Source organism: Simochromis diagramma, unplaced genomic scaffold (genome assembly GCF_900408965.1).
Source record: "Simochromis diagramma unplaced genomic scaffold, fSimDia1.1 OVJJ01000371.1, whole genome shotgun sequence".
Taxonomy (NCBI): Eukaryota; Metazoa; Chordata; class Actinopteri; order Cichliformes; family Cichlidae; genus Simochromis; species Simochromis diagramma.
Genome location: NW_024386920.1, coordinates 1,311,594 through 1,337,926, shown reverse-complemented (window position 1 = coordinate 1,337,926; position 26,333 = coordinate 1,311,594). Strand labels below are relative to the sequence as shown.

The 26,333-nt window shown below is 40.8% G+C and overlaps 1 protein-coding gene and 1 long non-coding RNA gene across 3 annotated transcripts in view; both read left to right on the top strand.

Annotated features, from left to right (window-relative positions):
* spata20 (spermatogenesis associated 20) overlaps positions 1 to 26,333 on the top strand; it is a 55,155-nt gene that overhangs the window by 19,318 nt on the left and 9,504 nt on the right. For both annotated transcript variants that reach the window (XM_040036718.1, XM_040036719.1), the window contains exons 14-15: positions 7,224 to 7,423; positions 10,740 to 10,820. In XM_040036718.1, coding sequence (XP_039892652.1) covers positions 7,224 to 7,423; positions 10,740 to 10,820 — 281 coding nt within the window. The remainder of the gene's footprint in view (positions 1 to 7,223; positions 7,424 to 10,739; positions 10,821 to 26,333) is intronic.
* Positions 14,564 to 24,925, top strand: LOC120736517. Its single transcript, XR_005696524.1, has 2 exons — positions 14,564 to 21,207; positions 22,181 to 24,925. It is a non-coding gene; the product is annotated as an uncharacterized LOC120736517 (long non-coding RNA).

Below are 26,333 nucleotides of genomic sequence, written 5' to 3'. Positions count from 1 at the left end.
AAATAAACTACTTAGATATCTGAAATCTCTGTTATCTTACCTGTGTCTACAATATTAGTAGTGAATTTAAATACATAACTCTGGAAGACATTACCATCATGTCAGAGCATGATGGTAATGTCGCCTGTGGCAATTAGGAATCCGCAAGGAGTGTGATTGGATTACAGTGTCATAGAGCGGACAATTTGAGTGATTGTACTCTGAGCTACAGTGATTCATACGTCTTTTGTTTCTAAAATATGAAAGCCAACAAAAACATCACAGTTTGTATTTAGCATTTTTTGTGACTCATACTGAATAACTAGCTTCTTCTGTTTAAAAACTTGCTAGTGTTTTTGAATGTTGTATTTTAACCCTCTAGAAATCTAACTGCTCTGTAAAGTTTCAACATACACTACATATAAGAGATATAATGTAGCTACCTTAATGATCTCTCTCTCACACACACACACACACACACACACACACACACACACACACACACACACACACCGACCGAACTATAACCACTATTTGAACCCTATAGTCAGCTCCTCTGACTTTAAGTCCTATGGATAATATACAGTTTATACAAAGAGGCAAATTAGCCATGGAGTCAAAAGTGTGTTAAATGGAAGTCTGTGGTCTTGAATAGCTTTAAGTGGGTCTTCAAGGAACAACAGTTTTGATATTAGACCTGAAGATTTGCCCAGATTAGTAACTGAAAGGAGCACGAGTGCTCGAATGCAGTGATTGTGTTGTTAGATGAGCACAGAGGTGATCAGGAAAAGTCTTTAACGTCCATTCTCCTGGGCTCACAAATGTCTGTAGAAAACTTAGGGTAATTTTGTTAAGCAGTCATGTAATGTTTTTTTTTTTAATGTTCCAGCTGCTCCTGTCAAGCAGTAGAAAAATAAGTACAGTGATTAACAAACTGAGAAGGGTTCAAGCTTTGGATACACATGGAGTCAAATGTGACATCAGAAAATGATGCCAGTCGACTAAGCAACAGGCCGAAAGTGCTACAGGCATGTACACACATCTGCTGTAATATTGGAAGTTCTGTTGAGCTGTTAGAACATAAATAACAAACTGGTGCTGCTACTGTGGGGCATGTGGCAAGTCTAAAGTTTAAAGATGCAGATTGGATTGACAAACAGGTGAAAGATTAATAGCACTACTGCAGAATACCGCTGCGGCTCAGGCAAAGTGTGAGGATGTAGCTCAGAGAGATGAATAAATACTAAGTTTGAGATGTGTCTGCAGAATTGGAAATTGGCAGAAGTTGACCACACTGAGTTAAACAAACAGAGGAGGCATGAACGGATGCTGAGTTACTGGATGAGCGTAATCATTAATTGCTCATCTTTTCATGTACCATCCATCTCTTTCTCGCCTGCGTATATCTTTCACCTTATTGATCGATTTGGATCTTAACACGGTGGAAGCCTCGTCTGTAATATATCTGTCAGTCTCCCTCTATTGCTACACTTTAAATGTTAGTGAAAAGGCAAGAAGGCACAGATTGGTGGATAGACTGATGAATAGCTGGAGGATAAAAGAGGGGAGCAGAGGAGTATTGACCTCCTCCTATCTACCTTCAGCACTGTAAAAGCCTCACTCATTCAAGCTGAACCTCTTCAACTTGAAAGCACTCAAAGACTGATGCTCTGATTCTTCAGCTACTTTGATCACCAGGCCTGTCAAATACGTCTTCTTTCTGTCTCTCAGTCCATCTGCTCCTGACAGGCTGGAACAGGACGACAATCTGCAGTGGGAATCTCAAACCCACCTTCTGCTTCTGCCTGCTCTCATCTTGCTTACATCTTCATTCTTTTCCAATTATTACATGTTCTTCCTTGCTGCCCTCGTACTTACCTTTTAGCCTTGTAGGGTTTGTTTCTTTTCCTTCCTCAGTATGGGCCTTTTCATGTTGATTACAAATATAAGCACAATTGGGCCGCAAATAGTTTTCCTTACAAACAGTACTAGAGTGTTGTTTTGTTTCAGGCTATTCGATAAATAAAAATCTGTTTTCTGCTTGAGGAAATGAAACCCAACCCAGAAACAATCCTACCGATTTCCCAGTGACTGAAGTCTGGTCTTTGACCTGGTCCTGTGCCTCAGCTTTACAATGATTTTGAACCTGGTAAATGACAAAACAGGTGGCATTGCATTAGACTAGCATCAGCATGGTGCAGGAAACCTCTGAGGACAATATTTTCAGCAATATCTAACATAATATAAGTGACTGATGGAGCTGTGATGAGATGTGGGACATTTGGGCCAGGCCCCTAGTGGACAAGCTGTGTAAGGCCAGTATTTATGTGTTTGTTCGTTATTTATCACAAATGCACTGAAAATATCTGATCTAATCTAAAATTGGCATATAACTGTAGAGAATAAATTGAATGATTAAAAAGGTTAGAAATAGATTGAACAAGGTACACAAATGGCCACTAAAAATGAAAAATGTTGTCTAACCTTGTTTTCCACTAAGAACTTAAACCTTTCCTGCAGTGGAAAGTTTGGAGTTTTGTAGAAATAATTCCTTTAGATGCCTAAAGTTTTGCTAATTAAAATCTTCTTATGTAAAAGGTAGTGATGAAACAGTGTATTACTATAGAAGTAGAGGAAGTAGCACTGTGCAGACAGACTGACAGCCTGCTGTTTCAGAGATTCAATCCTGAATTGGGTGAATTTTTCCAACTTTTCCGGCTGGATAGTCACGTTCGGGGCACAGTCACTTTGACTGATAGGTGTCCCAAGACAGACAGTTATAGTGTCTGCTCCTGGTTCCCACTGATTGGTTGTGTGCCACGTTACAAACAATCAGTCAATTACAGATACTCCTGATCTCAATGTGTTATGTGTGTAAAGCACACCTGTCGACAGAATTAGTTTCTTCCATTCCAGTCTGTCCGCCATGGTCGGCAAGACCAAATCTTAACTTTCCCATTGAACAGCTAAATAATTCAGAGAAGGCTTGGAGTAAGTGCTGCGGTCAGATGAAACTCACTCTTTGACATCAACCTAACCTGCCATGTTTGGAAGAACACATATGTTCTTTGGGTCACACTCAACATATCTGTTCTTCCAAACAAGGCTAGCCAGTCTCCAGACCTCAGTCCTGTAAACGTCTGTGGAAGGAGCTCAAGCTTCAGGTAGCTAAGCAGGTAGCTAATCTGTTAGCCAAGAAAGCTAAAAGATTTAAAGAGTTTCTGTAAAGAGACTCGCTGCGCCATTAAATATAAACAAATGTCCAAGAAACCCATCCGCATATATACATATTCTGTACAGTGTCTGAAAATATAATGGTCTATATCAGGGGTCTGCAACCTTTAACACCCAAAGAGCCACTTGGACCCGGTTTCCACGCAAAAGAAAACACTGGGAGCCGCAAATACTTTTTGACATCTAAAATGAAGATAACACTGCATATATTGTTTTGTTTTGTTTTTTACCTTTATGCTTCAACTAAGGTGTGTTGCTTATGAAATCCATGAAGTGGTATGGAGAAAATTACATTTAATTTATGTAATTAACACATTTTGAACTCTTAAAGAAATATAACAAAAGGAAAGACACCCAGCTGAACTAAAATGATCCATGCAGCAAACAAAAACTGTTGTGAGGCCCCCTTATATCGCCTTTGGGCTTTTGGAGCCTTGACCTGACTTTGAAAAAACAATTGGAAAAAAAGCACTATGCTGCTAAAAAAAATGAAAAATAGATATTTGCAAAATTCTGCCTACATATGTAGTTTACCAGGTTAATGTGTGTGGCGGGGCGTGGTCTGCAGCGCCGCTGCAGGGGAGGCGGACGCACCTGAGCGGCACCCGCAATCACGCCTCGCCGCCTTAACGTCTGTGCTCTCTGCTGTTGTTGGTGTGTGTCGGGCTGTGAGCTGAAAAGCTACAGCCGGCTGTATGCGTACAGCAACCGTGTGTGAAAAGTGGTCAATAAAGAGATGCTGAAAAGCAGCGGGTCTGCCGTGGTATGTTTACAATGGGACTTCTGCTCCTGAACCTCCGCGCACAGCGTCTGAAAATCGGGGCTTTATTAAGTCACTTTCATCTTTACGCAGGATTGTAAGCTGTCATCTGTGAGGCGTGAGCGGTGTTTGTTTTTAACATAGTTCACGGTGGAGAACAGCTGCTGACATAATGTTGATCCAAGATCCATAATTGGCCTACCTGGGGCTGAAAGTCTCGATAAATGCACGGCGCTTCGGCGGGTACACCAGCTTCCGCGAGTGTGACGCTTATTTTGAGCGATGAAAAAATAATAAAATATAATTTTATTTTATATTTCAATATCACAATAGTCTTCCAATTTAGAACTACAAGTTAAAAAAAGAACTAACATAAATAAAACACACTTCAGCTAAATACTTCTAATTTATTTTCCCAGACCACGCGGAGCCGCAGTACAAGGACTAAAGAGCCGCATGTTGCCGATCCCTGGTCTATACTTTTTGCTTAGCTCGTAAAAAAACAAAAAAAATTTTCCTCAAGAACTTCTTTAATGTTGCAAATCTGTAGAAAAAGGAGGATTTTTTTTTTTGTACCAAAGGACTGGGGATATAAAAATAAATGGTCCTGGCCTGGATGTGCACTCCAGCCTTTCTTCAGTTGCCAATCCACTTCTGTAACTGATGGCTGCTGGCATGTCAGAGAAACTGACACTTTGTCTACGTGCTGACATGTACCTTTGATCTGCCAGGCTGTAGATTCCAATTTGGATGTAGTTGCCTATTTGTTTTTGCTCCCAAGCTGCTCTGTCTGACAGGGATCATCTATTTCAACAGCTTCCTACTCCCACTTGTATTTTTATTCATAACTCTTTTGTCATCTCGACTCAGTTAATTTTTTTTCTCCTTACTAATACAGTCAGTAGGCTCGTCTTTCTCCCTTCCAAATGGATCTCACGTTACATCTTTTCTTTTCCTCCATGACAGGATTCATCATTTTTCAGTTGGAAATGCAGATCTTTTGGTGATTGTTATTTTTATTATGAAATGTGGGACAGATCAGAGATGATGGCAGCCTGAGCTTGTGTGTTTTGGAGCGCTTGTCCCTGCGCGCCGTCACACCTGCATCTGTGTGTGTTTATCGAAGCTGACGCGTGAGAGCTCTCTCATCTGAGAGGATTGACGGAGCCATTATGGTGGCGGCGCTGTGTGGGGTTGAAGCCCATTAGTGACGCTACACCCGCTGCAGTGTGGACGCCGGTCCCAGCAGCGTGGCCTGTCACCGCAAGACGGATTACCCCACTATGCTGCCACTCTACATCCCCTCGCCTCAGCCTCCCTTGTGTGTATTTGTTTTTGAAGACTAAGGTTGCAATTATGCACAATATCCGTCTTTGTTTTGTAGTTGAAAATCAGTTGTGTTTGTGAAAACACTTTTTGTCTCTCGTGGTCACAGTGCATTGTCAGATGTATTCCCATTTAAAAAGACAGAAAAATACAGGATACATCAACTTGAGACTGCTTCAGCTGTTTTTGTAGACTTTAAAAAACTGATAAAAGTCTTAAGTAGTGCTTTACTGCAGTGAGTGTGTGTTTCTGTGCTGACAGCAAGTTTTCTATGTGTGTGTCTGTTTGGAAGCAGTACTGTCACGCCTTCATCTGCCCTCCTTCCATGGGGATCCTTAAGAGATGAGATGTGAAATGTTGAAAGCAAACAGACTCTCAGGTTAAACCTCTGTGTGTGTTTACAGTGTGTGTGTGTGTGTGTGTGTGTGTGTGTGTGTGTGTGTGTGTGTGTGTGTGTGTGTGTGTGTGTGTGTGCTGAAACTTCCTTGCTGTGGAGTCCAGAAACATGCAAATCAAAGTATTTCTGCATTTCAGTCACGCATGGATGATGGTAATTCGTGCTCATTATAAAACATATTGAATATGCAGTGTACAGGACAGCTGTGTGGCTGTGTAGGGCCATTTTGCTGTAAATACTTAGAAGTCAGAACTCTACAACTCTACATTTCCAGGTTTTGCTCAAAATGTGCAGTTTAACTTAAAGAGTAAATTGTGTTGGACAATAAAAAGCACACTCACACACATTCAGAAACACAGACCTCAGGCCTGAGAAGCAATCATGTAGCAAGGGCAGAGGTTATGGGAACATCACCTTCCAGGTTCTCATTAGACACTGATATGAATGATAAGGACCAGTCACTGAACAGAGCCATTCATGGGGTTATCTGTTGTGTCCATCACATCACACAGAAAGGCATTTGCATCCACATTTGGATTATAAGCATGGCATCATTCTGGATTTAAAAGCGAAACTTTTAATGTTTGTTCATGTTTAGACAAATCACATTAGTTAAAAATAACGTACAACGCATTGCTATGCCATAGAGTTTATAAAACACTGAGCATAATCTGAGTCTGAAAAATTAAGCATGAAATTTCCTAAACCCGCATTCATTTTTTATTATTTTTTTAAAATGATTTTTTTCATAAAAAATAAAAATAAAATTGAAAAATAAAAAAAGAAGCTTTTGTTTTGGCCTGTTGTTGATTGATGTTGGCATTTTAAACAAACAAACAAAAAAAAAGAGGACAATTTGCTGAACTTAGTGGGCAATACCTGTGTTTCCACAACTGAATGTTCAAACATTCAGTTTCAGTCGGTCACCGACAGCAAAAAACTTCAATGCAGTCACCGGGCAAAAATTGAAGGCAACTTTAGTGAAGAATATCTAAAAGACAAAATAATGCTTAAGTTGATTATTGTTTTTTGTGCACCTTCCCAGGACCTTGTTTCAGATAACAATAAATGAGTTGTGTTGTGAGTGAGTGAGTCTGTTTTGTATCAAGTCCTAATCCCCGTCTTATGGCTCAGTCACACTACAGTAAAAATAGGATGGCAACATCTCTGTAACTAGGAATAATCACTGGTCGCCTGGTAATTGCATTGAAGTTTTTTGCTATCAGTGAACAATTTGCAAGTAGTTGCGGTGAGTATTTTTATTGCACGTTGCCTGGTGAAAAGCAGCCTGTCTCCAAACAACTGAAGTGTATCTTCAGAGGAGTCGTTCAAAGCCAGTGAGTTTGCAAATTCTTTGCACAATTGTGCAATAAATATGCACATGCTGAAATCTGACCACGGTTTTAGTGTGACTATAACTTTATACTCTGTTTCATTTAAATAACTCCTCTGTTTTCTTGATTCAGAGTATATTCAAGGTCTTAGACTGTAACTGTTGAGCATCTTTTGTTTGTCTTTGCGTCTCAGATCAGGATGGAGCTGAGCCCAGTGCTAACTCAGTCTCAGCGTTCAACCTCCTTCGTCTGTCCCACTACACTGGAAGACAGGAGTGGCTCCAGAAGTCCCAGCAGCTACTGACGGCATTCTCTGACCGTCTGACCACAGTTCCCATAGCCTTGCCTGAAATGGTGCGAGCTCTTATGGCCCAGCACTACACACTTAAACAGGTGAGTTTGAAACTTAACACACATGATCATGAAGGGGAACAAGTTCAGGCACCAGAAGGATTTATTTTGTCCTGTGAGTTCACCGCTTATTAAAGTCTTTTGAGTTTTGCATGTAGGAATCAGGGCTACTGGTGGGTTTTAGTTACTATGACAACCAGATAATACTTTACCATTGGTATTGGTAGGATAGTCAAAGTAGTCTTGATTTAATATTACGCATTTAAAGTGCCACTGTTGATTGGTGTTAGCCAAAGACAGTTGTCCTAAAAGCCAGGTTGGCTTGGAGAGCAGGTGTTTGCCAGGCTGTCAGCCCAAATTGATTTTTGCGTCCACCCACTAAAGGCAAAGGTTTCTGCTTGAATGATGTATTGTGCAAACACAGTTTGTCATGCAATTTGCATTTAGTGGTAAACAAAAACTGAAGAAAATGATGTGGCATAGCAGAAACAAAAGCTGAACAAGAAGCTGGTGAAACAGATTTAACTGATTCTCTTGTATACTCAGTAACCATGCAGTAAAGTGAACGTGAATCAGTATGAAACTATTCCACTACATCTCTCCACAGCACTGCAAATAAAGTTTTATTGATTGATGATGTTTGCATATTTGGGTAATAAAGTTCTCTCTTTAGTTGGTCAAACTACAGATGCCATGAAGCAACCAGAGCCTAAAGTCATGTCTGTTTGTTAACTTTTTTTATAATAACAAATATTGCAAAAAGTGAAAGACAGAGATAACGTATACTATTCCTTCCGATTGCAAATCACAGCAAGCAGCCCTACTGTACTGTACTTTACTGTATTGTGTTTCAGCCATTCCTAAACTTCCACGGCACAGTTTGAAATGGGAACACACAAAACTTTTAGTCACTCTGATCGTCTCACAAATGAAAAATGAAACGTTTCCTGTGTGTGTTTTGTCATTCATTTGTTTTAATCTTAGTTTTTCTTTCCAAATTAAGTTTCCTGGTCACTATGAAATGTGAGATGAGTTCAAGATCAGGAAATGGTCTGAAAACCCGAATAATAATAATAATAATAAATAAGTTATTTTGAAACCCCTTAAACCCTCAGAAGTTCTTTAGAATCCCAAAACTTTTAAAATAAAAATGTGTTGATTTTGAAACAAATCCTAAAGGATTTTATCCTGTAGGGTTAAATAATAAGTGCATCTAATTTTATAAAGTTATCAAACAGGATTAAGTTGTATAAAAGTCTAAAAGGTGTGACTTTTAAAACGATGCTTTTCTGTGCACTTGAAATGTAATTTGTTTGTAAGAATCAAATATTTTTTTTTAGGTATTTATTGTAAATTATGCTGCGCGGCCCACCTGGATCAGTTTGTGACCCACATTTACGTAATCACTGTTAAACATCTTTTACTGAACAAAAAACAACAAAAGTTACGATTTTTGTTCCCTGAAATCAAAACGATTTTTCATTTAATGAAAAAAGATAGCAGGGAGCTTTTTAGTTCAGTCAAGTCCATTTTGTTTTTATATCACATTTGTGTCTGCTTTTAAAGTAATAAGTAACATTGTGTTCAGAAGTTGTTTTTGTATTGCAAATCAGTTTTTGATTGATCTCAGCTCCTGGCAACTAATTTCTTAGTCGACTAAATGAGGGGCTGCACAGGAGTGTGCGTGTGGTGTAGGGCTGCGACTATTCCTCAGCATAATCGACGACATCGCCTGCGCAGAAATTTATTGTCGACGCATCATACGCTAGTACCACGTAAATGTGTTTTTGTAACTGACCGCAAAACAAGGAGGACGGAAGAAAATGGAAATGAGAGATTAAGATAAACATTAAATGTAGATTGTGCAAAGTGGAGCTTTCCTCCCACAACAGCACTACCGCAGTGCGTGATTATTTAAAGCGCCCGCACCCTGGAGCTGTGACGCCAGGTCTGAATGGGTCCGTTTTAGAAAGTTAAAGAAAAAGGCAAATTAGATCACTACATGAATAATCTTTAGTTACAGCCCTGCTGTGGTGGGTGAAACCTTTCTCCCTCTTTTGTCCGATCAGACTATCAAACCAGCTTGACTAGCAGTGACTTAAATAAAGGATCAAGCCTAGATTTACAGATTTATGGGGGTTTCTACAGCGATCTTGGGGCTGCAGCTCCATCTGGTGGCTCATGGATGCATAACCTTTACGACACAATAAATTGCTGGCATCGATTGAAATGTTAACAATTAGATTAAATGAGCAGAATGTCTGGTACCAACCAGCAGCGACAGTTAGTCATCTAGTCAAGTAGTCACGCACATCCTTAAGCTGAGGAAGTGTTCTAAAACAAATGAAGGATGAAAAATCTTTCACTTTATATATAATGAATCTGGAATGTATGAAAGTTTTGCAGTAATTAAAAAAATAAGAATTTTTTAAACAATGTTGTATTTCTTTAGCTTCATTGGTAAACCTCGATCCCAGTAATAATCATGAGTTAGACTGTGAACAAAGTGGCTGTGTGTGTAATTTACTGACCAATGAAAGTGGAGTTAGAGCCAAGTAGCCTTTAATATCCTCACCATTCACAATATTTATGTCCTGTGCTGTTTCTCCTCCCGCTGCTACTTTTTCATTATTAACAGCTTAACTTGGAAGCTCAGCGCCCATCATATAAACCCAGTTTGGATAAACATTTGTTTACAAGAGTCCTCCTTAAGCAAGCAGCTAATTTGTTGATACATATTTTTCACCCCATTTCATGGCCCGTAGGTCATCTGAGGACAGCACCTCTCTAAGCTCCCTGCACATCTAATCCCTGGACACACAGACTCTTAATCATTTTCCCCTGTTTTTAAACAGGACTTGTGCATTTAAGGGATTATTTCAGCTGTTCAGTTATGTAACTGCTTTGAAATATTAACACCCTCAGTTTAGCCTGAAACCACCAAAACTAGCAGGCACAGCAGGAGTTAGCCCAAAGTTTCTGTAACACTCAAAGAAAATTTTAAGTTTGAAAGCGTGTGAGAGAAGGGAATAACAGGAGCCTAAAACAGGATTAGTTAGGGGTTTGTCTGTCATAGATGACAGGGTGACAGGTCAGGGTAACAGCGCGAGGGTAACAAGCTGAGAAGTAAAGCAGGGGAAGGCAATCCCAGAGAAAACACCTGCCTCCCTTGTTAGTGCTACAAATACAGTACTGACCTATATCACTTCCTCTCCATCTCCTCGTCCCACGTGTCACCTTTCCCCCCCATTGCTTTGGTCTTATTATACTTCTTTCCTCTTTCTTCCTTCTCCTTTCATCCACATAATCTTTTTTTCCTCACCCTCCCTCTTCTATTTTTTTTATTTATCTTTTTTAGATTGTGATCTGTGGCCAGAGGGATGCTCCAGATACCACAAGTCTCCTAGCAGCAGTCAAGTCCCTCTTCCTCCCGTATAAGGTAAGCTTTCAACATCATGTTTGATTGAAAGTGATGCATCGTCTCGACAAACTGAGAAAAATATGTCACCAATCGCTAAAGCAGCTTTCAGCTTTGTAGACGCATGCTGATTTACTCCAGCGTCGGTGTCTTTAAGGAGGCAGCAGATTTGCACTAACCTTCTAAACGTGCACACACACTGACACACAGAAGCAGAGTGAGCCCAACGTAGAACAGCGCCTGTGGCGTTGGCTGATTTAAGTGTGGTTTTTTAAAGGTCAGCCTGAGCTTCTCTCTTTTCCACTCCTCAGTGTAATGACTTCCCAGCTATCTCTTTGGGGGCATTAGTTGACCTTAAAGCCCGTTGCTGACATTGAAATGCCCAGTAGGTCTAAATCTTAACTCTGCAGTCGGTGAAGGCCTTACTTGTCTTCCTGCTAGCCCTGATGGAGGCTGGTAGTTAAGAACTGGACAGCTGTCAGTCTGAGTCAGTCTTAAATTCACTGTGGCTAGCCAACATTTTTCAGTGCTTTCAGCCAGAAAATGTTTCCCTGTGTTTCACACTAAATATAATAAATGTTAAAAAAACAACAACAGCATAAATTGTATATAATGGCAGGTTAACCGTGGTGAAAATCCAGTGTGGGAGTGCCTTTAACCTGCTTTCTTTGTAAACTGAACATGTTAGAGTAAAACCTAAAAGATTGTCAAACAAGCACCAGAGGTTTCCAATTTGTGAGCGTTAAAAAAATGTCTTTTTTAGAAAATTTTGGCACAAAAGGAAACAAAGCTAGAAGATGAGCCAGTAACAGAATGTAGATAAAAGAGACCTTTTACTTACTGTAACTTGTTTATCAAAAAAATACATAAAAAATCTCAGGTGAAAATACTAGTTTCTAGTATTCTGTGTCATTCTGTGGGGGGGGGGTGTAATGAAATTGAAAATTTCATGTGACTATTTGCCTTTACGTCTGATGTGGTCAGATCTGAGTTGACTTAAAAAGGCCATGCTTTCACACATGCCTGTGATTTGGTGCCAGCCTCTATCTCAGAACATCTTGACAGCATGGAAGAAAAATTTCTGCGTGGCTTTGACTTTGAGAGGGTGAAGTAGGAGACAGTCACTGTCTGTTATGGATGTTAAGGTCCAGAGTGCATCCACAGGAAAGCTCCTTGGTGTTGTAGCTTTCTGCTGCTTTTGTCACTTTGTGGGTTGAATCAGCGGTCCCCAACCTTTTTTGCGCCACGGACCGGTTTATGCCCGACAATATTTTCATGGACCAGCCTTTAAGGTGTTGCGGATAAATACAACTAAATAAAATTAGTACCGGTACCGAAAAAAAGAAGATTTATTCATAACAGACGTGAAAAGACCAAGGAAAACCGAGTTAACGATAAAAACGATAACAAAATAATGCTGAAAACCGATAAAAACCCTGAAAACCGTACATTTCACACCTGAGCCTCAACTCTCGTGGCCCGGGACCAAACGACTCACGGACCGGTACCGGTCCGAGGCCCGGGGGTTGGGGACCGCTGGGTTAAATTGTAAAAAGAATCTTTACAAGCTTGTTGAGTAAGTGAAACTTAACAAAGAAAGGGCTCCAGCACAGATTCACAGCTCTCACTATAACACTGCTCTTTAAATTCACTTATTTGCCCAGCTTGCAACCAGAATTAGACTACTAAATTAAAGCAGTGATTGTCCACTCCATCTTTCGCCCTGTCTTTTCTCACACACACACACACACACACACACACACACACACACACACACACACACACACACACACACACACACACACACACTCCACACTGCCCTACTGAAATATAGATGAGTTGTGCAGTATCAGGCAGTGGCTGCAGTAACATCAAGCCATTCCAGATCCCCGCAGAGAGACACAGATCAGGACCGAGCTGGATGGAGCCATTATCAGGATGGATCTATTATTAAGGCTGATGTACACTGTGTACTGTCACATGCTCAGCCATGTTATATTCGGGGTAATGACAGTGATTTCTCTGATGGGGTACTGTCTCAGTCAGGAGAAATGGTCACATCAATAATAAAGACAGGTTTATTTTCAAGTTAGGTTCATTTAAATGAGAAAGTTGGTCATGAAAAATTTAGTTTTTATTGCTCATTGATTTTACGCTGCAGCCCCTCAGAATGGTAACCACGTCATGTCAGTGCAGCCTGCACCAACTGTGATCGACCCATTCGGTGGTGTCATTTCCTCCTGTGCAATTCCAGCTTCTCTTTCTGTCACCATTTTTTACCCCTTAGCCACGTAAGGCTGATGGGGTATCATGGTCACCCCACCGGGTGGGTGGATAAATGCTGGCAGCAGCAGTGACTATGTAGGCTAAATTGTAGCCTCGTATTGTAATCGCGCATGAGGAGGCCATCTCACAGACGAGCCCTCGTGTAGTGACGTATGAGAAATTTGTCCCTGTTTGTTTGTTTTTCTTGTGTAAAATGACTCAGCTGTCACTCCTGTGCTCTTCAGCACACTTCAAGTTTTTCATTGACAAAAGTGCCCGGTGGGGAAAAAGTTAAGGAGATGAGATAATCGAGAAGCTCCGCAAATGCACTGTCAAATTACACTGTGATTCAAAAATCAATCCAACACTCGGAAATGTCCTCCTCTTGTTTTCTTTCATTTCATGATGACTATGATGGATCAGTGTAGCTGCTACATACACACACAAATAAACTTCAGAGTGCACAGAAAACACACAGACTTTATACAGAGAGGTGAACCAGGAGCCTTCTTGTTGTGAGGCAGTAAGTGATCAGCACTACACCACTTAGAGTAAAAGAATAAAATGTTCTTTCGACTGAAAACAGTAATATGGTTAAAAAGAATACAGAAAAGAAGTAGAAACATTATAGTCGAGGAAATTTTATGTATTTATTTTTTATCTCGAAGACATGGAATAGAAAAAAAGAGGCTTCACTGGTATCTTGTTAGATACTGAATGTAAAGATGGAACAGTTTACAGTATAACTGTGTGCATTTGTGCTTTTAGAAGCAAAGAAACAAAGACTCCTGGAGTCTGTTTGAGTGACACGTCAGATACAGATTTTGTTCTAATGAGCCTTCAGAGTGAGATGAAGGGGGAGGCTGAGAGGGAGTAAATGAGGCAGAGGACAGAGTGTGTGTGCACATAGTATCTGTGTGTGTCCAGATATAGTGGCAAGAGCCAACTTTAGTGGCAGTAGAAGCTGTCTCAGCCAGGATGAGATTTGATGGTTCTGCACAACAATAAACATACACATAAATCTATTTTTGGAGATGAGACATCACACTTTGAGAGGAATGGCATCACTGCCTACAGCAGATGTAAAATACACTCACGGACTTTCTGATACAGTTTTTTCACAAGCAACACTTGGAGCACATAAACACATTCTGGGAGATACACAGTTTCACATGCAAATATAAGATAAATAAGTGAGGACAAAAGTTCACATGTACGTGATGTGATTACAAACTAGAGGAAGGGAAAAGGAAGAAATTAAGAAAAAATAAAACTGTGCTCAAGCAGTTCGCCTGTTAATTGATTATCAAGAAATTTAATCAGCAATTTAATCAGCAGCATAAACAGAGAAGCCCACACCTCTCCCTCTCCCCAGCCACCTCCTCCAGCTTGTCCGGGGTAATACCAAGGCGTTCCCAGGCCAACCGAGAGAGAGATATAATCTCTCCAGCTTGTCCTGGGTCTGCCCTGGGGCTTCCTCCTGGTGGGACATGCCCAGAACACCTCACCCAGGAGGCGCCCAGGAGGCATCCTTATGAGATGACTGAACCACCTCAACTGGCTCCTTCCAATGTGGAGGAGCAGCGGCTCTACTCTGAGTCCCTCCTGGACGGCTGAACTTCTCGCCCTATCTCTAAGGAAGAGGCCAGCCACCCTTCGGAGGAAGCTCATTTCCGCCACTTGTATCCGCGATCTTGTTCATTTGGTCACTACCCACAGGTTGTGACCATAGTTGAGGGTAGGGGTGTAGAACTACTGGTAAATTGAGGGCTTCGCTTTATACTCAGCTCTCTCTTCAACATGATGGACCATCAATCTCCTGCTCCCTTCTCCCGTCACTCGTGAACAAGACCCCGAGATACTTAAACTCCTCCACTTGGGGCAGGAACTCGTCCCTGACCCGGACTGGACACTCCACCCATTTTCCGGCTGAGGACCATGCCCCCAGATTTGGAGGTTATGATTCTCATTCCCACCACTTCACTCTCGGCTGCAAACTGTTCCAGTTTAATGGTTCAGTGTTTAGAATAATGCTTATTTTATAGTGAACCTTTGTGGAGCCCTTCACTGCTGTTAGAAACCAGCTTTTTTTAGCGCCTTTCCACTTACTTTTAACATAGCTTTCCTTCTGATTGGTTACATTTTTTAAACAGAGGGATTGAGCAGCAGATGGGTGTGGATTTAGTGCTGACGTACTAAATAACTCTGAACGTAAAGCCTTAGTTTTGGCTTTACAGGGGTTACTTTATCATATGCTTAAATCTAGCTTGAAACTTTAGCCATGTCTAATTTGAGCATCCACCAGTTTAACAATCCAATCCAATTTTATTTTTAAAAAAAAGTTGACAAAAGTAGTGTTGTGTCGGTCGCGAACGAAATGGCTCTTAGTAATAAAAGCATGTATAACTTTCCAAAAGTTAATAATAAATAAGAAGTGCTTGACCTTAGAAGCCTTAGTTGGTAAAAACCTAATTGAACAAATGAATTAAGAATTGTTTGTTCAGTCTTTAAGTTACAGCCCATTTTCACACCAAGCTTATTTATAATGGAAACTAAAAACGCTATGTCCAGATCAACAGAATCAACCTTTGGAGACATTGGACACAGGTCCAGTTTTGGATCATCGCTGGAACTAATTGGTTTTTATTATTGTAATTCATACTTCTCATTAAAGTAAAAAAAAAAAAAAATTAAGGTCATTCAGACTTTAATGTCACTTGACAAAATATGTAATACTTTTAGGAGCAGGTAGATTTGGAAATCATCAGCACAGAATTGATACCTGGCAAAGTAATAGAATAGAACCCTGTGAAACTGGTTAGATCTAAAGCACTAAAATAATGCTGTCCACAGAGTCATTAGCTAATAAAAGATCATTTAAAAACTCTTAAGAGAAATGATTCTGTTCTGTGAAATGTTTTAAAACCTATGAAATAATAAAAACCTGGACACTTTCTTGGTACACATTCTTTGATCTGTTCCTTTAAAGTAATTCATTTCTGGTAGCAAGAACAAGGAAAAGTAGAAAACATGATCTAAAACAGATAATGTACAAGATGACACGTAAAACCACCAAATGAACTGGAAGGGAATGGGTATAATGCAAGTAAGGGGTAAAGTGCATGATGGAGTCAGCTGGGTGGGTTATATAAGCATCAGGAGTGGGAAGAGATTGAGGGTTGGTAAATGAGATAAAGGGAAGAAGTCGAAGGAAGAGTAAGAGGACTGTGCTCCACGTTACATTAGGTAGCTATGAGCAGAGAACATGTCTAATTTAAATCCAATTACTCCTTGCCTGTTTTCCTGGTTTTAGACCGCCACAAACTAATTGTGGTGAATGAGGTGCTCAGAACTCAACTCATGCTAATCTAGAGCACGCACACACACACACACGCACATTTTTATTTCTTCACACTTCATTTAAAATACTTACTATTTTAATTCACCGCAAGAGTCTGCACTTCTCAATTCACTCCAGCACTTGGAGCTGCTTCTTCACTTTTTGCTTGTTGGAATCAATTATAGGCCTCCGTTAAACCGAAACATCGCTCTTGATTGTAATTGCTGCAATAAATTGTGGTTAATTTTTCTATTACACAGAAACATAGCTTGATTAGAGTCGGGTTAGGGTTTGTTGATTGTGTAAGTACAGGAATTGTAGTATGGGATTTGCAATACAAATAGAGATGCAGTCTTTTTTAGCAATTGGGCCTAAGGATAGGGATAGACACTACAGTGTTACAGTGGTGTTTTGTGACATGAATCTTAGTCTTACATTGGTAGGACTAGAAACAGTTTTTCTAGTGTGCCTCCTCTACTTAGGACATGAGGTCTTTCTTCAGGAAAATATGTTAACAGTGTGAAAAACACAGGTATAAATGATAAATTGATGGTGGCTAAATTTTCTTCTTCAAAGCCACGTTGGCACTGAAAACACCAACGTGTGGAATTTCTTTGCTCTAAAAGTGTGCAGTCAGAATGTGTTCTCAAAATAAGGCTAATATTCTAACAATACTTGCAAGGACATTTCTAAATTGTATCATCTTCATGTTAGTGACCTCTGTGAGTCACTGATTCGAAAGCATTACATCCATATTTGCACTCCAATAATGTTCAACCTGTACTGAGTAATTCGCCTGCTTTCTCTTTTACCATGTCTGCATTTGGGCACATTTGTGAGTCAGAATGGTTTAGCGTCTTTTGCAAATCTCCACATAGTAATGCTTACCGAGACTTTTTGTGGTTTATAACAAAGAGATGACATTATCAAAATGATAACATGTTTTACCCAAGAGGCAACATGTGTGCAAGCGCCAAAAACTGCCACTTGAGCACCTTCAGGATTTAAAAAACATGTTTCAACCTGGTACCAAAAGGTTGTTTTTGTTGATAGTTTCTCCCTTCATAACAACTCTATGACTACTGAATTATTTATTTATTTGTTTAATTCATTTTTTAAACAAATCCACCTGGGTGCTGGAGTTAGACACATAGCTGTGTTTACTGGCAGATGTCCTAACAGAGGCAGCTGAAACTAGAAGGTCTTTGCTAGGGTCCATTCACTGCTTTGAGTCATTAAACTAAATTTCTTCACTGTGTTTGTGGCTGATTAAACAGGAGTTAACGTTTATTAGGGCTGATGCAGAGATGAGAATTGTCAAAACAAAGTCCAAAAACACCCACGAGATCGTACAGTTCAAACATACTTGGGGAATTTAACAGACCCAGGGACAAAGGAGAAAACAGGACTATTTATACACTTGGGGCAAACTAGACATAGGTGTAGAGTAGATGATCAAGGCAATGAGACAGGATGGGGGTTCAAGGTCAAAAAGCCATTATCAACCTGATGAATGTCTCTCTTTAAAATTTTAAGGTTTTATTGCTGTAGAGAAAAATGTTTGGTAAGTAAGGTAAGTAAATGCAATTTAGTTCTCTAGGAACATTACTTTTGAGAGAGGGTTGGAATTGTTGAAAGAAATGTTATTGAAAAAACAAACTCAGAACTCAGTTTGCATTGTTCATTTGATTGCTCTGCCTATCTGATGTAAACACTCTTGATTACCACAAACGTCCTCTCAGTTTTAATTATAGAATTGTTTTGATGACATACTCTTCGACTTTTCCCTTTCCCTTCTCTTTTTTGTATTTTGTTACATGCTGTTCAGGAGCATCCCATAACTGTGGCTGGCTCGATGGCTAAAGCAAGCCATGGTTGGGAAGTTTAATTTGTCATACTTTTCATTCTTTTTTTTAATTTTAATTTTTTTTTTATTTATCAGTGTAAAATACTTTTGTTCCACTAAGATTATGGAACTTAATATATACTTAAATATAGCTTCTTTACTGCTCGACAGACTGCATTGACGTCCTTTGTGATATTTTCCCCCAGTCCTTAAATCTAAATTCTGCTGTTCCTAATGAGAGCTGCTTTAAAAGTAGGCTGCTTCATTTTGAACTGTGTGCTGGTTAATCTTGGTGGTTAAAAAAGAAAAATCAAGATTTCTCCATTGGTCTGTCTGATCAGCATTTTTAGAATACATTTCTAGAAAATGGAATACATTCAACACTAAACATGAAGATTTACATTCATCAAGCTGTGATCTCAAGGCTGCTTAGTAATGTAAGCAACAAAGCATGTTGGCAGTGGCATTGATAGTGGTTCAAATTATGAATTTCTGTCAGCCCAAGATTTACACATGATCTTTTATGAGTTGAATAATGCTTTACAAGAACTGTAATTCCCATTGTGAGTTCCCACTGAGCCCGACTGTGTCTTGTCAGCTCTGCTTATTCATCAGCCTTCCCCCCCCAGAAAACTAGCCAAGTAACTTTGTGTAACTCTATTATAAGCAAACTGTCACAGAGAGCAATAGAGTTGCTGTTCCTCTCTCGAGTGTATTTAAGTAAAAACTTCAGCAATATGTGTCCCATAATCTGGAAAGTGTTTGTGGCACGTCTTATGGAGGACTGTAAAATGTGAGCGTTAGAAAATATGCTTAGGACAGAGAGATTTTTTATGGTTTAAGAAATACCATGTAAGAATTATTAAATGGAATTAAATGTAGATGGATATATTTCGCATTCCCTGTGCCTTTCGAAAGACGAGAGTGAGGCAGAGAGAATAGGACAAATCGTAGAGTAGAAGGATGGACCGTGGCCTATTAAGAGGAGAGTCCTTTTGAAAATGTCTGCGAACAACTGGGAATCCCTAACAAGACCTTAGAGACATGGGGGAACAGTTAACAGGGTGATATGGAGTGTGAGTAGAGAAAGGGAAAGGAGGGGATGGGTGGAGATAAGAGAGAGTATCTACTAGCTAACTTGCAATGGTAACACCACTGTAAAAAAGAGGATTAGAGTTAGGCATGCCCAGGGTCCTCAGTGATCTTTAAGCTCCGTTGTTTCACTCTGTGTCCTGTTGTGTCTCTTTGTTTCGCTGAGCCTCGGTCACTCATGAAAGCTCCTTAAAAGATTGCATATGTCCGCTAAGAATTGTTTCTTCTGTTCTGTTAAACAGACTCATACTTGTAGCAACTTTCTGCTCACTTTGACCACTCAAAGTGCTTTCTACCACAAGCCACTTAAAAACACACAATTTCAGTGCTTTTATTTATTCCTAAGCACTTTTTAGCCAACATTTATAGTCTAATGGATGCGTCAGAGGCAACTTGGGCATCTTCAGCGTCTTCGACATGTAAAGCCAGGAATCAATCCACCTCCTGATTGTTCGGCAACTCTCTCTACCACCTGAGCCGCCAATACCTTGATGACCTGTTAAGCCCAGTAACCATCCAGAGTAGAAAACAGTCTGACTGACAGGTGTGGGAAAGGCCCCAGATGGTTCAGGTAGAGGAAAAGTGCATTTCAGGCTTACTTTAATGCATTCAGGTAGCCACTTATCCTCTTTTTCCTACTTTGTCTCTGCTATTTTGCAAATGAACATCCTTTAGATATTCAGTTTCACATTACATTCACCTCCTTCCATTCTTCTTATATTTGTTAATCTAAAGCATTACACATTCATCCATTAAGTGAATGTTACTTTTTTTTTTTCTTTTCATCTTCATAAAGCAACGGTGAAGCTGCATGTACACTCATGATTCAGCAGAGTTGACAGCTTTAGTGGCATGTGTGCGATATAATCCTCTGCCCGTGGTATCTTGAGTGCTGTAGCCATGCTTGATGCTTCGTGCTTGTCCACATCTCAGCTCAGTAAATATCCTCATGCTGTGTGTGGATACACATTTACACATACATAAATACAGGAATTTTGTAACTGTATATCCCTTTGGGTCGTTCTTTCCCTCTCTATAAGCTGTGAAATTCTTTCTCATGTAATCACAGGTGTAGCAAGGTGAAAAACATTTTTTTTGTTTGATCGTTCTTATGCTTGTAAAAAGATTTTTCCCACAGTTGTGGACAGAAGTTTGCATATATATATTTAATACTTTCTTTGAACTTTTTTTTTCTTTCCAAAGAATTACCTTTAAAAAAAAACAAGTATTGTGTTCAGAAGTTTGAATTTATTAAGAATTTCCTCTAATGCACACAAGGTCAAAACTATACTTACATGTTCAAATATATACATGCAATTTCACTCATATTTGGTTAAATCTCCCTTAGCAAGTTTTACTTTGACACTTGATACCCATCAGTGTATCTTTCCTGTATTTAAATAAAACTCAAGATTTGCTTTTGTCTTGGAAAACTCGCAGCATAAATTTAACTTCTGAGATTTTTTTGAGTAAATTATTCCTCTACACAGCATGCTACGACAAAATGTAATAATTTTAGTTAAAGTTTCCAAACCTGGAACTAGGTAGACTGCAATACAGTTGCAGACTAAAGCTGACAAACACATCTTGTTTGGTGTTACTTACACTCTCCTTTTGTAGTCTAGGTTAGTTTAAATCAATCAAAAATAATGTTTTGAAATGTTGTGCTGAAAATGCTACAACTTTGTGTGTCCCATGCCTCCATATTGGTGACCCTACCTTGAACACGCATCGAACCATGGAGTTCGCCCTGGACGCCCAGCTACTGCCGGCCCTCTAGCTCCTGCTGTGGCTATGTTTGCTGTGGCTACGTTTGCTGTGGCGCTCCAGTTGCTGGACTTCTGGCTCCATGACCCCTCGTCATGGTTTGTCCGCGTGGAGGCTCAGTTTGCTCTCCACGGCATCTCGGCTGACGACACGAAATTTCATCATGTGGTGGCATCGTTCAACCTGCTAGCCACCCGCCGTGCGATGGCCCTCCTCCGGGACCCGCCCGTGCAAGGAAAATATGTCGCCCTTAAGGACCTACTCCCGCAGCGATACACCCTCTCCGGTGCGGAGCAAGCCAAGAAACTTCTTTCCCTCTCCAGGCCTGGGCGGAGGCACAGCTCTTGAACTCACGGAAAACATGTTGTCCTTGCTCGGTTCAGACGACGGAGGATTCCTTTTCGTCCATCTCTTTACCAGACAACTGCCTGTCACTGTGAGAACTGGCCTCGCCAGCTCCCCGTTTCTAGCGGCGCAGGAGTACCGCTCCCTGGCTGAAGAGGCAGATCGCATCCTGCTGGTTTCCCACACATTTGGAGTGCATGCCTCGGCCGTGGATCTGCCAGTGACACCCCCAATAGCCTTCTCCAGAGCGGACAAGCTGGCACTGACGGCAGGAACTGCTACACACCGCGGGAAAGATTTTTGTTTCTACCATCAGCGTTTTGGCGCCAGAGCGCGTTGCTGCCTGCCGCAGTCGCTGACGATATGGAAAGGCTGCTCTTCATTGAAGACTCACGCTCCGGGCGCTGTTTTCTGCTGGACTCTGGCTCCCAGAAGAGCCTCATCACGCCCACCGCCACGGACCGCTTAGCGGCAGGCCACGGACTGCGGCTGATTGCGGCTAACGGTTCTCCTATTGCAACTTATGGAGAAAGACAAGCCTCATGCTGGAAGACACGCCGGTGTGGGATGGCGGTCCGCGTTTGCTTTGCGACGTGTCTATGGGTCGCCCGTGCCCCGTCGTTCCCCTTTCGTGGCACCGTCGTGTTTTCGACTCCATCCATGCTCTCTCTCACCCGGGCTTACGGGCTTCGGTCAAGCTGGTAAGCGACAAGTTTGTTTGGCCAGGCCTGCGGAAAGCGGTAAAGAATTGGGCTGCTGCGTGTGTTCTGTGCTAACGCCCAAAGGTCCACAGGCACACTCAGGTGCCCCATGGACCATGTGCACGACAATTTGGTCGGACCGCTCCCACAGTCACAGGGTTTCACACACCTTTTGACTGTGGTGGATCGCACCACCAGGTGGCCAGGGGTAGTTCCCCTGGCTTCCACGACAGCAGAGGTGGTGGCCAGGGGGTTTGTGTCCACGTGGGTTTCGCGTTTTGTCCCCCCGCTGATATGACCTTGGACAGAGGCCCTCAGTTTGTGTCGGAACTTTGGTCCATCATGGGTGACGGCCAGGAGGTCAAGGTCCACTGCACCACGGCGTACCACCCGCAGGCTAGCAGGATGTGCAAGTGGTTTCACCGGTTGCTCAAGGCCGCGTTCCGTGCTTCCTTAACAAGTGGTAGTTGGGTCGACCGTCTGCCTTGGGTTTTGTTGGGGTTGCGCAACGCGGTTAAGGAGGACCTCTGGGTTTCTCCTGCTGAACTGGTCCTTGGCCAACCCCTTCGCGTCCCTGGGAAATTTTTGCTTGAGAGGCCCCCCCCCCAATGTTTTGATGTCTCGGTGCCAGCTCTCCACTCCCCTGGAGGCCCCTTTTCAGTCCCTGGCCCCATGCACCACTGCCTACCAGACATTTTTCTTCCGCAGTCGTTTGAATCTTCTCCTTTCGTTTTTGTTTGGTGTGACGCCCATCAACCCCCTTGCATCTGCTTTGCGACGGCCCATTTCGGGTTATTGAACCAGCTTCCAAGCAATTTCTTTTGGATTTTGGGGGCCGGCAGGAGGTAGTTTCAGTGGACCAACTTAAGCCTGCACACATTCTGCAAGATGCGCCTGTGGTGCCAGCCCTCCGCCGCGGCCGTCCACCTGCTGCCGGAACGTTGGACTCTGACCCTCCCTCTGTGATCCCACCGTGCCCGTTGGCGCTTGTCCGGCAAGCGGAGGGTTCGGCCTGTCCTTCCCGCCTGGTGAGCCCACAGCCAGTTCTCGGACTCCCCGTTTCAGCCGTTCTGGACATTTGATTAAGCCCCGGGTCCTGGACTAGTGGACTGTTTGTTTGGGTGTTCGGGGGGCGGGGCATGTGTGGCAACCCACTAGGGGGCTCTACTCACACCCAAGCTTGGCGGTGGTGGATTTAAGTAATAATACATTTTTACATTTTTAAAAAAAACTCAAAAGCCAGTTTAAAAAACTTAATATCACATTTTTACAGTGTATTCCTATTGTGATACCATTTTTATTATAATTATTTAAAAAATGCATCATCTGTGGTAGCATGTATAGATATGAAAAAGTAGCATTTTCAGCACAACATTTCCAAACATGAAAACTCAATCTTTCATGTAAACTTCTGAAAGGAACAGTAGAAAACTGCTTTAACGAAACAGTTTGTGTGCCCATAAATAGTTGGAAGCACTCTAAGCTGAGCCAACATCTCCCTGGCAGTCAAAGGAAGGAAAGCAGTTCTGAGCATTTTGTTCATTGACAGTGCCAAGAATCAATTTGCATTTACTGGAGAACTGTGTTGAAGAACATCCTGCATCAACATTACTCCAAACTGCATGCAAATTCTCTACAAGCAGTTCAGTCTTAGTCTGTCTCTTTCAGATAATTTATTTTCAAAGCAACAATTTGGATTTTGTTCCTGTTGGCTGCCTGTGTCTCCTTCCTGTACTGGTGTACTTCTTCATCTGCCTCAGCCAGTATCATGTAATTTTCACTTGGATCTCTTATCTGAAACTGATGAATGGTATCTAGTATCAGGACCTTGTAACCATTCTATCGAGGAGGCAAGGCAAGTTTATTTCTTTAGCAAATTTAACAGCAAGGCTATTCAAAGTGCTTTACATAAAAATTCAAAAGGCATCAAAGGTAATTTACAAAAGCAGCATAAGAGGATATAAAAGAGCATTTAGACCAGGGATGTCAAACTCATTTTCCATTGAAGGCCACTTTGATCGCCGAGTGAAACTCCACTTTTTGTCAGTGTAAAGACATTTAACTACACATTTAATTCCTGAGACATCTTACTATAAAATAAAGAAGTTCAATTTCAGTTTTTCAACACGATAAATATCGAAAATTACAGAAAAGATTCTGGCAGCTCACTGCCCAGACTGTCCCATATTTATAGAACTTACAGCTTATTGATTGATGAAAGTTTTCTTGTTTTAACTGAAACTTCTATGGTAGAAAGTAAAAAAAAAAAAAAAAAAACAGGAACTTTTCTGTCATTTAATTGTTTATCTGTTACTTAACTACTTTGGTGTAGTAAGAATGGCTATAGAGAAGATTTCTATCAGCAGGAGAAGTTGTATAACTTATAAAACTTTCTGCCCTCTTCATATTTTCCTTGCTTGCTGTCCTTGTCCTTGCTGGGCTGATTGTGGACCCTGGGCCTTATGTTTGACACACTTGATTAGACATTAAAATAGCTATATAAAATTAAAACAGTCATTTGTGAAGTTGCAAAAAGAATGAAGTAGTTATTAGTACTAAAGTTAGAAATTAGTAGTTATTTTCTTTAACCCTCTGGGGTCAACGGATGCGCCAGTGCGTCAAAATCACATGACCAATTTAAGACAACACAGCAACAAGATGCAACGATGCACAGCCTCCATTTCAACTTGTGTCAAAAGTGTGGACTGCAAACTATACACCAGTTTTTAAATTGTGTTGATAGGCCATGTAAAACCAGAGTTATGATAAAGAAAATACACGCTATGTTTGTGCCTGAATAAAACAGTGGTATTTACAGCGGGAAGAAACGGTATAAACAGTGTTTTCTAAGGACAGTGCTAGCAACCACTCTCCCCTTTGGAGCAAAAAAATTTTTTTAAAAGAAAAACACCCCTTTCCTATTGGTGTTAACATGTACCATGTCAACTAATCACAAAATTATATGTGGCATTTGGTTGTTTAGGAAGAGGGGGTAAGTTTTAGGAGTGACACCGGATATGAGGTATGAGGGCTGTGCTGAAGAGAATGATACCAAACAAAGCAAGATGAACATTTTTTAAAGGTGAAATATAGAAGTAAAATCAAAAGTAGTCAAAAATGGCCAATTATACCCTGGACCCCAGAGGGTTAATAATGCTTGAATAATTCAGTTCTGCTCATATTTTTTACAGGAGTAGGAAGCTAAAATCTCAGTATATAAAGATGTCCTGTAAACAGAATGGTGTTGCTGGAAAGGCTAAGAAAAATAATTGAAAACTCACTTTGTTCATTTTGTGCTGAAATTAAAAGACATACAAATATGTTCTAGCTGATCAATCTTTCACACACAGAGCTAATATCCATACACATGCTGAAATTCACACAGTTTCCCAGAGTGAATTAGAAAGAAGCAAAATTTTAGACCTTATTTCCAATTCTGGCCCACTGTACGACTGAGAGCTAATGAAACACCTCAGATGGAGTCCAGCAGTCTTTCATCTCACACATCCAGTTAGTGGCTAGTGGTTCTCAGGGGCACAGATGTACTGTTCATCTGCCTTCCAGTGACCCTGAGTGTAAAGCCACCTGAAACAAGAGCCAAGCTCTCTGTCAAGGATTAAATTAGTTACATCTGACAAGTATCTAGATTTCTTTTGGTTCAAAAAAAAGTTCATCTCTATTATTTTTTTCTGCTTTTGCAAAAGCAAAACAGAATGTAAATCTTTTCTTATGAGTCGATATTGAGTATTGACAAAGGCCGATTATGATAATATAATATTTTTATTATAATTATTATTATATAATAATAATTTGCAGACATCTGTAGTAATCTGATTGATATTGTTGATGTAAGTTGATACAGATTTGAGCAGGTAAAATTCACCACAATATGCTTTGTTTAATCTATAAATATAATAATTTACAGTATATTAGAATAACCTTCAGTACACTTTTGATCAGGATATGTTCTTCAGTGCACACATAAACAAATATGTTGGACTGATTATCTCTACGCTGGACTATTGATGTTTGTTATTATCAGGTTTTATCGATCTTATAATTCCCTAAAAAGCCCCCAGCTTTGAGAGGATGAGAGTTCATTTTGCTTGTTTCTGTTTTCTCCCATATTAGTTTCTTGTCATTGGCTCCCAGTTAAATCCAGAATTGAATTCAAAATC